This window comes from Crinia signifera, chromosome 1 (genome assembly GCF_055691185.1).
Source record: "Crinia signifera chromosome 1, ASM5569118v1, whole genome shotgun sequence".
In the NCBI taxonomy this organism is placed as follows: domain Eukaryota; kingdom Metazoa; phylum Chordata; class Amphibia; order Anura; family Myobatrachidae; genus Crinia; species Crinia signifera.
Genome location: NC_139217.1, coordinates 377,369,851 through 377,383,398, shown reverse-complemented (window position 1 = coordinate 377,383,398; position 13,548 = coordinate 377,369,851). Strand labels below are relative to the sequence as shown.

The window sequence follows — 13,548 nt, the reverse complement described above, 5'->3', positions numbered from 1 at the left end:
TTTTAAAATACCCATAAAAAAAGAATTGTACAGCCATACAAGTAATAATACATAACAGTTCAACCCATATAGAGGCCAGAAAATAAGCATAAAACAAAATTAATCTGTGAAAAACACCATAGAGCATTGGTTCCCCAACCTGGGGTGCTTGTACCCCTGGGGGTACGCGGCAGACTGGTTGGGGGTACTAAAAAATGATATTGGCATGGGCTAAATAAGTCTCCCGATGGCAGAAGTCTAAAGTCTACCATTGCCGTGAAGATGAACCACATTCTGTCATTTACAGTTCCATCTTCAGCATCTCCTCATGCTTTTGCCCTATCAGCACTTGGAGCTACTATCACTGCCCTTAGACATAGACATTCAATCAAGTTGGTCAGATGACCAATGCCAGGAGCTTTATAGTCCTTAAGGCTGAAATACTTTACTCAGCCTCAGCAATCCTAACCTACATGCTCCAGACAGATAAAAACAGCCAGCTGAATAGAAACGGTCAGGAAAAGCAGTGGTCTCAAAGGCAACAACAGAGTCACACAAGGGCTTACAGCAATTCCCTAAGAAGGCAGTGAGCAGGAGGCCAACACTGTGTTTCCCAGCACAAGAGGAGTCATCTTTGAGCAATCTGGCCATGACTTCTGTGAGGGGGGGACTGTGGGGAAACAAGGGGGCACTGTTCAAGCAGATGGACCCAGGAGACCATCCCCGAATGGGTGACACCCTCACAATAAGCTGGTAGGAGGCTGCAAAGATGGAGTCCCTGTGTCAGCAGCGGGAAGTAGCCCCACCGCAATACAGAGGAGCAAAGAGAATAACACATCAACTGGAGCCCAGCAATATCACCACAAGGCCCAGCCTTTCAGGGGAAGCTCCAGCACTAATGAGGATTGATCAGAATTTATGGAGTGCATACATTAAGTCATCCCCCCCCCCCATATAGTTATATTTAACCATTAGCCATCAAATGTCAATATGATCTTGCAGATTTTTTCTTTGCTAATTACTTTCTTTAGCACAGTGTATTCTCCACTCACCTTTACAATGGTTAGTAAGTGGAGTGAGTACATGGTCCAAATTACAAACAGCTAGCGGTTGTGGCATTTGTAAACTGTTTGTTTGTTTTATTTTAGATTAAAAGGCTTAGAGCAAATTACCAAATCCACCATGCTTGGCCATCTTCTCCCAGTACTTCTGACATCCCTCATGCACCCCAACCTACAGACCTTGATGATGGCAGATGCCCTGATGCCCCAGTTGGTGCAGCTTGTTCTCTACACAAGTCAGGTAACACACAGAAATTTGCCTTGTCCTTTTGACTTTACAGTTGGCGTATGTAACTCAGTTCAACAACTTTTGCATAATGCATATTGACGTGATCGCTTCGAAGCATAGTATAATGCAGTGGTCTCCAACCTTTTTTGGGGTGTGAGCTATTCGCAGCAAAACAAACCACCCGAAGAGCTACTAACATTTAAAAAAAAAATTTGCCTAATAAACACATAATGCCCTTTACACATTATTTATGCCACACACAGTACTGTGTGCGCGCACCAAAAAAATTAGTGTAGCCTCATGCCACATGGGGTGCGTCAAATGAAAATGGGGGTGTTATACACATATGCCACCAATAGTGCAGTGCCAGATATACATAGGCCCAAATAGTGCCATATACACATATGTCCCCAATAGTGCCAGATACACATATGCTCCCATGGTGCCAAATATGCCGCCACTGTGCCAGGTATGCCCCTACTGTGCCAGAAACAGGAATGTCCCCCACTGTGCGAGGTATGCCCTCATTGTGCCATATATGCCCCCACTGTCCCAGAAACAGGTATGTCCCCCACTGTGCCAGCAGCAGCAGAACTCACTGTTGTTCCTGCTGCTGCACAGGGTAGGAGAGCCTGGCGCTCCCCTGCTGGCTGGCTCCTCAGTCTCCTGCGCTGCTGCCGCTTCACTTCCCTGTGACCGGGCCATCCGTCAGCAAAGTAAAGGTCGCAGGCCCACTCCAGAGCTGCCGGCCCGCAAGCTCTGATTGGCTGATGGCGGTCCAGTCACAGGGATACAAACTGAGGGGAAGGAGAGACCCGCAATGCACTCTCCTCCCTTCTGAACTAGCAGCGGCGGGGACGGGAGGGAGAGACAGGCGGGCGTCCGTGGTCGAGCAACCCGGATCGCGTCTGCGAGCTACCAGTACCCAAACTATTTGCCATGAAACCTTGGGGTGCCTCGAGACACTTGCAGGGGTGCTCTGGGTTGATAGTCCAGGACAAAGTCAAATTATGAATTAATGGTCAATGAAATAGGCAAAACCCAGTGCCTGTGGCTGCCATAATGAAACCTAAAGATAACATGTAAACACAATTTACCTAATATTTTTCTCTAAATTTCTCAATTAGAAACATTTGACCTAGGGGATGCCGAGAAAAAAAAGCTAATACTCTGGGGTGCTGTGATTTAAAAAAATCTTGGGAACCACTTGTGTAAGCTGATTTGTTCAGAGTCCTGGTAAAGAAAACCTCCTGCTAGATTTCCTCAATATGGCCCTTATTCAGATCTGATCGCAGTACAATTTTTTTCTCAAAATGGGCAAAACTATGTGCACTGCAGGTGGGGCAGATGTAACATGTATAGAGAGAGTTAGATTTGTGTGAGTTAGTTTGTTTCTGTGTAGGGTAAATACTGGCTGCATTATTTTTACACTGCAATTAACATTTCCGTTTCATCACACCCTACCCAAATTGAACTCTCTCTGCACATGTTACATCTGCACCACCGGCAGTGCACATGGTTTTGCCCATTTTGAGAACAAATTTGTACTGCGATCAGATCTGAATAAGGGCCTATGTGGCAGTGTCTTTCTGTGGCTCATAATTTTGTTCTTCTTTGTTCAGAGGGCAAAGTCTGGTATTTTCTTTGTTAAAATTATAAATCTTCCTTTACATATTAAAAGTGAAACCTATAAAACTATCTTCTTTTTTCCTTAGACTGCCCTGCTACTTAAAACCCAGTGTACAGTTTTAGCAGACATTGGCAATTCTCCAAGTGGAACCTCAGAGCAAAAGAGCAAAGTTTTGGCAGATGACAGGTAATTACTGATAAGGAACTGCAGATGACGTTTGTTTATTCTTGTTATCGATTTATGAAATTCTGCAATATCTAAAATAGGACATTGACTCAGTGTAATACTTTACTCCCGATACAAAAGAGCAAACACAAATTTTCTTTTCACAGAAGGTTGTGGCTTGGCCTCCATTAATGTGGCTCAACTATTTTTTTTTCTTTCAATGGTTTACCAAATGACCTTTGGCTGTGCCTAATTATAAACTTATATTAACTTAAGGGGCCTGCACACGTAGCGATTTGCTGAGCGTTCTGATCGATGCTAGATCGCTCAGAAGACAACGATGTGTCAGCGCTGTGAATGGTCGTGGCCAGTGTTCTCTGGTGAGAACACTGGCTCTGCTCGGCAATAGCGTCGCACAGGACAATGTATTGCTATGCCCCTACACATGGAGCTATGTAGGGGCATTTTCTCGGCTATCTAGTAAGATTGCTGAGAAAATGCCCCTAAATCGCTATGTGCGTAGGACCCATTACACTCAATAATGCAAATAATTCTGATATTAGGCTGACAATGTTTACTCTTGACATTAACTCCATAGCACACCTGGGGAGGGGGGACATAACTGGCGAGCTCTGCTCTCGGTCAGTGCAGTAAGTGATGCCAAGGAGATCACCCCATGCTCTGTTGTAGGTTTTGATATTTTGCACCTTACAGTAGTGCGTTAATTAAGTTATCATGACAATGCACATTGGTAGCTATATATAATCCAGTGTTCATTTTTTATTTGTGTGCTTGGTTACAAATAGATCTGTTGCATTATATAGGATGTTGGAAGAGAAGGAAGAGCCTGGTTTTCTGACCGGACTGAAGATCCCAGCTCCATGGGCCGCAGGAAAAACCGTAGAAACGGCTCATCCCGTCAGAGACAACTACAAGTTTAAAGAGAGTGTTCACATACCTGGAGCCCGTTGTCTGTATCTCCGCTTTGACAGCAGGTGTTCTTCACAATATGATTATGATAAGGTTAGTGCAGACAAATGCAGAGAATGTCCCTCATTCTCAGGCAGTCTGATGTTTGTACAGTATGTGATATAGTACAAGTGTGTTTAGAGGGCAGTTTCTATCTGTTGACTTGTCCAGAGATCTATCTAGTCTTCCCTAATTTATCCTATACTACCTTACCTGTCTTGCATTACCTACACTATACCTCTCCACTGACTAATTTTCTAGAATTGTCTATTTTTTTTTCTTTCCTTAACCCTATTTCTTCTATTCAATCGTATATTTCTTCCATTTGTGGATGTTTGGTCATAAAGTAATTTACTTTTATTAGTCACATCATTTTATGTATTACAGCTGGTGATATATGCTGGTCCCAATACAAACAGTCGGAAAGTGGCAGAGTATGGAGGAAATACACTTGGGTATGGAAGTAGAAGTGTACTGGGCACTGGTTGGCCAAAAGATTTGGTGAAGGTACCGTTTAACATGTTTTTGTACATGTTGCTTTTCATTTTGGAGCAGTGTATTGCCTATATTTCTGTATATTAGTACTGGGTTAAGACATGATATATTCATTGTATGTTTGCTGTACAAATCAAAACCCAAATAACTGCTCTACATAGATGTTACAAATGAGAATAACACATAAAATACATTTCAGTTGATGAAAAATAGATTCAGATTTTCTGGAACTCCATTTATTTCTATAATTCTAAGGCTTAAATATTATGGTTTATTGGCTTTTCTCCATGTTTTCTTTTTATCATTTGATTTTCATTGGATAATTAAGCACACTTTGCCACCAAGCTCCTGTAATTAAGTATATTATAGAGATGTATCATCTGGGGCAGATGAACTAAGCTTGGTGAAGTGATAAAGTGGAAGGTAATAACGCACCATTCAATCTGTTCCTGTCAAGTGACAGATTGGGTTTGAAAAATGACTGCAGCTGACTGAGTTATCACTGTCTACTTTATCACTTTACCAAGCACTGTTCATCTGACCCTTATTAGTAGGTAAAACCTTAGCATTGCTAACAAAATCCTGGTAAAAGATTGTTTTAGATTTTCAGAGTAGAGTAATGTAACCCTTTCTATGATTAAGCTGAAAGGCCTACTCTTAATAAGCATACTCTAAAGTGTGCAACCGTTTTTAAATCTGAGTTTTACTTTAAGTAGTATTGGATTTTCATATGATCATTTTTTGTTTTATCATATTTCCATTTTTAGAGAAATACAACACATCCAGGATCTCATCACCCTAGTTACTGGCCCTTACAAATATTTAAAATGGCTTCTTATCTAATTTTCTTGACAACTTCCTTACCTAAAGAATTTCTCTAATCACATAGAATTCCATGAATTACATTATTATTATTATTATATTTTTATTTATAAGGTGCCACAAGTGGTACGCAGCGCCGTACATATTGAACACATTAGAACAGTTTCAAACAGTACAGGGTATACAAAACTAGACATAACCGCAACACAAGAATACATTTTTAAAATAACCTGTCAAATGACTGGCTGAGAGAGCTCTCAGCCAATCATAGAACAGCCAGTCATTTGACAGGATATTTTAAAAATCTAATACCCGCCACTGCCCGTCCCGCTAATGATATCTGTGATAACCGCCCGGCCCGCTAGCGCAGCGGTCAGCGCTCGCCGCTGCTAGCACAGCACTGAGTACCAGCTGCCCGCCCCACTACTACCCTGGACAGGCTGCAGGGCAGGCATATGCATGCAGAGAGGTCGGACGTGATGTTATGTGCTGATTGTCTGACCTCCCTGATCCGGTCCGATGCGCACAGGACCGTGAACGACCCAAAGTGCCGTAATCTGATGAAATTGGCCCAAAATCGCATAGTGTATGGGACCTTTATAGTACACTTACACTTATCTGGGTCACTCACTTCTGCTTAGATAATGCTAACAATCTGCATATTCATGAGGATGTTTTTCTTGCTGATGCTTAGCTTCCACTGAGTTGCCTCTGCCTCTGTATGACCTTCCCCTCATGTTATAAGCTACCTAGGTAGCCTTTGCCTGCTCATTAATACTCAGAACCTTTGTATTAGCAAGTGGATATATACATTAAATACAGTTGCTTGAATGAAAGGATTATTTGGAGTACATTTATGTTATGATGGGTGTATCCATGAGTATTGATAAGGCTAGTGGTAATTGTGTAGGGTCGGTGTATATACTCTCATGTAGTACAGCTATCTTTATTAGTTGTTTGAGGAATAACTATTGATTTGGAAGCTCAGTGATTCTGCTGGGATTTTGCTTCATGTCGTATAGTATATGCTATATATAATGTTTGTAAAAGAGGTGTGTAGTGCGCTATCAATTGCTGCTGGCACAGGGTTGTCAAGCCCTAATATGCAGTGTAAAAACAAAAAGAAGAATGTGCCAGCGCAAGCTGTTCCAATGATTTAGACAAGACGGTGCTCAATTAAAAAATCAAATATTTTAATCACTAAAAATACATAAAATATATTAGGATAAGGATAAATAAATAAATGACACAACACTGTATCTAAAAATAGAACATCTCAGATTCTGATGCCATATTAAAGTGCTGTTCACATTGATTGTGGCAAAGTAATTGATTTTGTTATGAATGGCTGACAGCGGAATCGTGTATTACCATCCCATGGTCCCGTCTATGTATTATGTTTTATAATTATGGCATTGCCAGATATGTAGTGCAGACCCTACCCCCCGTCTGTCATGGACGTGCCGCTAATCCGGAGTGCTACCTATGGGATTGAGGCTGGAGTGTGACAGTCGCCAGCATCTCCCTATGCAGCATGATGGAGATAGCTGGCTTGGTCGAGTTACCGCTGCAATGACGTCAGCGGGTGTGAGACGCTGACGTCGGAGCCGGGTGACTTGACTGTGCGGCACGGAGGGACAGCGAGGCAGAGAAGGGGCATAATGGCGGTAAACGTGTCTGCATTTAAATAGTGAGTGTTGTCATGTATGTTGGTTTGCGGTAAACGTGTCTGCATTTAAATAGTGAGTGTTGTCATGTATGTTGGTTGGTCTCTTGATAAAGGCGTTGTCCCCCGAAACAGCCCCTATTTTAACCCAACATTCTCTGGCATGGGAGCTGCTGCTTTACAGAATTGTGGAGGTTTTGAACAAAAGTCTCAATTCATGTTGTGTTGAGTTTTTGCTTTTCTTAATCCGGCACAGTAAATGTTGTTTGGTATTTGTTGCCAGGTAGAGGGCGACACCGTCACTTTCTCTTTTGAGATGAGAAGCGGTCGTGAGCACAACACACCGGATAAAGCAATGTGGGGCTTCTCTTGCACTGTCAGAGCTCAGGTGAGTCCTCACCACATTGTTACAGGTCATAGGTCTTATTTGTTTTCACGTAATAGATGTTTTTGTTTAAAAATTAACCACGAAATATATTTTCAGTATGCTTTTATTTCACCACACAACCATGGCATGTACAGTGTTGTTGGGGTTATTTTTGATAAATATAGTGGAGTCTAAGTTGTTAGCATTGAAGAGATGGACATGTCGCACTGTTTTATTGGCCCATAGTATTCAGGGTGAATTCAGGTATTTACCGGGCATGAGAAAAGGTGGTAACCTTCGGGCTTTAACGCCAAGGCATTTTTAATTACAGCCATTTTAGTAAGAAGAATTTCAGTAAAGCTGCTCTTCTGATCACTATTCAATTATATTTATATGATCATTCTTCTGACCCCTATTAGTGATATTACAAACCTGCCAATCTAGCAAATGGGTCAGTCATTGTTAATTGTAGTCAGTCAGCTGAGATCTTTCTGTGCTAACGTTGTGTTACTAACCTCATAGTGTTATATACTGTAGTTTATATTGGTTATCCAAGGTTAATAAACAGGGTAGTTCCTAGACCATTTGGCTCCAAGTGGCCTCACTGGAAAGGAACCATGCATCTCCCCTGTATTACAGCACCAACCATCCCCAACCCTTATGTTACAAGCATTTATCCCTTGCTCACATTACCAGGCTGTCAGACTGTTCCCCCCACCACCCACAATCCCCATGGGTGCAATACCCTCCCAAACTTTGCACATTTAAATTACATCCAGATGCCTCTACTTCCCAGATACCCAGCTGCTGTGGGTGATCATGTCTGAGGGGGAGAGGGAGGGTTGTAGCTTGTATCACACATAAACCATGCTGTGGTGCGCTGCTGAAGTGTGATGAAATGGTTTCTCTCCTAAGATGGAGTCCTCTCACTTTTTTTTGGCATTCCGGCACATTGGCAGGTTTTTTATACACTGCTGCACAACATGATGTTATGATGCAGCTGCATCTTACCGCAACTCTGCCATCCAAGCAGATTGGCTGAATGTAGATCTGTTCAGCCAGGCCTCTGTCAGGACAGCTAGGGTGACATCTGATGCCCAGTGGAAGCAGAGGTTGGAGTGCTCGCCCCTTGAAATGTCACTGAAATTTAAAGCCAGAATCAAACCCTGTGCTATTGAAAGCAGTTAAATCAATGTTTTATGGTACTTGTTTCCTAGCACGGCACCCATCGCATGTGGTGTGTGATGCGATATTCATGTTAAATTAACAGGAGTGCTTGTTACAATGAAATATCGCATGCCAGCAAATGCCATGCCATGCACCCTGATGGATGCTTACAATGTTAGATCCACCCCCACTATCAACGCCAACCCGAAACATGGCGGTAAGCTTCCTCCGACCTTTTTGGCATTGATAGTGGGGGTGGCGTTGCCAATGGGGGTGCATTTAACATTGAAAGCACCCATCAGGGTGCTTGTACAATTAAAAATAGCACCGCATGCCGCTAGGAAACAAGTACCTGTTTTTTTCTCCTTAGCGGTGTCCTATTCTCCTATTGTTCATATGTGCCTTTTTATGTGATTTTGTTTTTATTTTGTGTGCTTTCAAATTCTCAGGTTTAGAATGATATTCAACAATAAGCTAATTTTTCATTAAATCAAAATTAAAGCACTGACTGCCATAAATAAAGATTTGATGAAAGTTACTTAAAAAAAACAAAAAACAAATCTATATCCGCTTGTTACTTTACTTCTGCAGGAATCTTCAGAAGATGTATCTGGAGGGTTACCTTTTCTGGTGGACCTGGCTTTAGGATTGTCCGTATTGGCTTGTTCCATGCTTCGGATATTGTACAATGGTCCAGAGATCACCAAAGAAGAGTTGACTTGTCATGATCTTCTGAGGTCAAAGCTTTTACAGAGGCAAGTGTTTCTGTGTGTGTGTGTGTGTGTGTGTATATGTATGTATGTGTGTGTATGTGTGTATATATGTATGTATGTATGTATGTATGTATGTATGTCTATATATATAAATATATAAATATATATATATATATATATATATATATATATATATATATATATATATATATATATATATATATGGAGCAGGAGTCCGGCAGACACAACAGCGACGTAGCGCTTCACAAGGTAATACTTCGCCCGGTGCCCTCACTATGATAGTGGATAGCTTCAGTGTGGGGGTGCGGCACTCGAGGCATTGGCAAAAAAGATGCAGTACAACGGATCTGGTTACAACGTTTCAATGCTTTTATTTAAGCATTTTCGTCATACCTGACGAAAATGCTTAAATAAAAGCATTGAAACGTTGTAACCAGATCCGTTGTACTGCATCTTTTTTGCCAATGCCTCGAGTGCCGCACCTCCACACTGAAGATATATATATATATATATATATATATATATATATATAAAAATTGTATGTGTGGGCAGCGCTATAAATTCATAAAGTCCACAATTGGTCCAGCAAAGTAGAATAACCTTATAACAAGGTATCTTTCAGAGTCACCAGAGTCTGTTGTTAAAGACTGCAGCTCCCTTTAGGCACAGAGACAGCATCCAGGGTCAGGATGAATTGGACATCTAAAATACACAGAAGAGAAAAAGGGGCGCTCTATGGTGCATGTAAACGATATTTTATTTTGAGGAAAGCATTCAAATGTCAGATAAAAGCTAGTGCTCGTACCAATATAAAAACGGCTGTGGGCTGGTTACCACAAGATACAATCATAAATACCCGGGGCACACCGCTCCTGGAGTGAGGTCCGTTTGCACAGAGATGAGGAGAACCGAGGGCGCTGGATTGCACCGCCGGGAAATCAAACCAGGGCTTGGGGAGATACACGCCAGTCGGGGCAGCCGGGATCAGCAAGACGCGGGTATCACAGGCCACGCCCTAACGCGTTTCGTCAGAGACTTCGTCAGAGGGCGTGGCTCTGTGAATACCTGAGTGGAATATAACAGCGCTTCCCTCCAATGAGGTAATAGCGCGTCATATAACATAGTGAATCAGGAGCAGCGTGCCTCAGGCTTACACTGAATGACACTAAAATTGCATATATATACCATCCACAGGATACAATCCTGTTACAATTTGACACAATGCTAATATTCATAGTATAGCTAAAAAACAATATCTAGGTGATCAATAAATCACTAAGAGGCACACAATTATAGATACAAAATTTCAAGATTATATAAATTTGACCATGATTTTATCAGAAATTTTTTTTTTTTTTTTCCTTTGCCAATATCAAATACATTCAGGCAACACTCATAATAAATTCATAAAAAATATATATATATATATATATATATAAAAATATATATTTAAAAAATAATGAATGATCATACAGACAAAATTCTTTAAAAAATATATATAAAAAATGTACAAAACATGTAAAGAACATATTTCACACATATAAAGCAAAATTGAGAACCAAGCAGCATGAAACACATATATGGATAATCATTGGTTAATGAACGGTGTCACCTCATAACCTTCGTTCATTCCATGTGGTACCAATGTATTTAAGGTAAGTATCCAGTACGTCTCACGTCGTATGAGTAATTTATCCCTATCTCCCCCACGTGTCGGGGATGGAATATGCTCAATGGCTCTAATCAGAACTCCACTAGGATCTTTATTGTGGAATTCATTAAAGTGTCGCGGGACACTGTGATTAGTGACACCATTCTTGATATTGTGTAGATGTTCAAAGGCCCTGATCTTAAAGGGCCTCTTTGTCTTACCTACGTAGTGCATATCGCAAGTACAAGACAGTACATAAACGACGTAGGTAGAATTGCAATTCAAAAAGTGATTGGTTTTTAATTTTGAGCAGCTTAGGGTTCAATAAGTCAGAGCCGCGTGGGATATGTTTACACACTTTGCAGTGGCTACATGGAAAGCAGCCCTTCAATTCCATAAAGGTAGCAGATGGAGGTTTTACCTTTATCTCCTGTAGTTGGCTTTTGGATATTAGGTTCTTAAGGGTCTTAGCTTTTTTGAATACAACATGAGGGTTGGTGGGGAGCCAATCCCTCATTATCGGATCCAATTGTAGGATATGCCAATTTTTCTCAAGTATCTGCTTAATCTCTCGGTCACTATCGTTATATTGGGTAACAAAAAGACAATCAAAGCTAGTCTGCTACCTTCTGTGTTTGTGCATGTGTGAGAGAGATGTAGTTTCACTCTCTGCCAGCAGATGGCAGTGTTTCGGAGACTCACGGACACTATACATGTACAGTATATAGATGATAGAGATATATTGAGGGGGGTCCTGTCTAACTGGGTAATGTTGCCACTCAGGACATCCTTTCAATAACCACTGTATGTTACATCACGAAAAAACTAAATGGTACAGCGCTGTGCTTAATATTTAGTATTTATTTAAAAAAATATACATTAAATAATGTGGCCAACATTATGGAGAATTAACTGCATGATGCTACTAACCAATATTATTGGCACCACTAAGAAAGAGCTATAAAGCTGAGAAGTTTTACTAATTTGTGTGTGTAAAAGTCTTGTTTGTCCATAATGTTGGACACATTATTTATTGTATAATTTTTTTTTAATAAATAACTAAATAATAAGCACAGCGCTGTACCATTTTATTTTTCTTGCTGTCCAGTTGTTAAGGGGTTTTGTTAATCCCCCTCTAGGTAACAGCTGCAGTGTTTAATATCACCCAATCAGCGCTCAGTATCACTCTGTTTTGTTGGTTTGCGTATGTTATAGCAACCTTTCAGATTAGTTTATGATGTTTTCCATTGTTGGGAAATGAAAACTCATTGGAAGCTGTTCTAAAATGTTGAAACAACGTAACTGTAATCCGCGGTGTAGAAAAGTCCTCCTGAGTGCCAACAATACCCATTCTGTAATTCGCTGATGGAAAGCATCAGGCACTGTTGTACCATATTCATAGCATTGGAGAGCTACATAGAATGTATGATTGCAAATATGTTTGATGCATTTATGAAGTTTAAAAGGTCCATTAAATCCTCAAATTAAACTGTTGGGTTTATCATAATAGTCCATTGAAAAATGTGTTGGGAAATGTTGTTCAGCTCCTTCTTCTCAGCTGGGGGAAGTTTAACAGCAATGGAGGTTGGATCTGTTTTTTAATTCACTCATCATTTAATGTGCATAAATTGATTTACTACTATATCATACTGTACATCCTATTTAACCATCTAAATCAGAAATGTAGTTTTCCGTGAAGAATGTGACAGTGTGTGCTTATATACAGTGTTTCTGATATAATGTCTTGTATTTTCAAGGTGTCAGTGGCAGGTAGAAGCCAATGGTGCGTTATCCCCAGCACTGACTCCAAGTCCATCACCTCTGCCTCTTACCATAGATGAAGATAGAGAGTTTACTTATCCCTCTGACATCTTACTGCCACCAGTAGGGAATTACTTTGAGCTGCCTAGAATCAGGCTTCCTCCTGGCATCATGATAAAACTGAGAGAAATCTCTGGACGTGCCCGGCCTCAGTTCAGACCAAGTATAAAGTAAGATGGAGATTTGAATCTAATGAACCGTTGCCTCATTTTTTTTAATAAAACATGTGCTCCGACTATTTGTGTTCTTTGTAACCAGGTATTGCTTTTCTCACAGATCATTTCCCATTTCCACATTGTATTTATTTTTCTTTTTTTTGTGTTGTGGTTTTCAGAAGTGAAATATTAGCTTTATTACTTAGACGTATATAGTAAACCAGTAAGGTCTGCCAGATAACAGGGTGGTAGCGGTCTGTGAAATGTTACGTTTAGTTTTTTTTTTTTTTTTTAATCTTCCAAAAACTTTTTCATGTTGTCATTATGGGTGTGTGGAATTTTGATGGGAAAAAATGAATTTGTTCCATTTTGAAATAAGGCTGTAACATAACAAAATGTGAAAAAAGTAAAGCGCTGTGAATACTTTCCGGATGCATTGTACGTGTCGTAATGCTGCTGCTTTTCCCATGGCAGAGGTGCAAAACTTACCAGTGCCAGCACTGCCCCAGCAGCCAGAATAGCCATGATGATGTGATGGAGGCTTTGGGGTTAGGTCATGTCTGGCAAGCAAGGTTTTAATGGTGCTTCAAATCAGTGAATGGTAGTGGGAGCAAAAGTTAGGCACTTAGATGGTGCA

The 13,548-nt window shown here is 40.7% G+C and overlaps 1 protein-coding gene across 6 annotated transcripts in view; it reads left to right on the top strand.

Moving 5' to 3' along the window:
* Nucleotides 1–13,548, top strand: part of HECTD4 (HECT domain E3 ubiquitin protein ligase 4) — a 203,551-nt gene that overhangs the window by 114,460 nt on the left and 75,543 nt on the right. For 3 of the 6 annotated variants that reach the window (XM_083151437.1, XM_083151436.1, XM_083151435.1), the window contains exons 19-25: nucleotides 1,128–1,281; nucleotides 2,985–3,085; nucleotides 3,889–4,087; nucleotides 4,421–4,540; nucleotides 7,300–7,404; nucleotides 9,142–9,305; nucleotides 12,693–12,926. In XM_083151437.1, the coding sequence (XP_083007563.1) occupies nucleotides 1,128–1,281; nucleotides 2,985–3,085; nucleotides 3,889–4,087; nucleotides 4,421–4,540; nucleotides 7,300–7,404; nucleotides 9,142–9,305; nucleotides 12,693–12,926 (1,077 nt within the window). Of the gene's footprint in view, nucleotides 1–1,127; nucleotides 1,282–2,984; nucleotides 3,086–3,870; nucleotides 4,088–4,420; nucleotides 4,541–7,299; nucleotides 7,405–9,141; nucleotides 9,306–12,692; nucleotides 12,927–13,548 lie in introns of all 6 variants that reach the window. The other 3 variants (XM_083151433.1, XM_083151434.1, XM_083151432.1) reach the window with 1 other exon arrangement.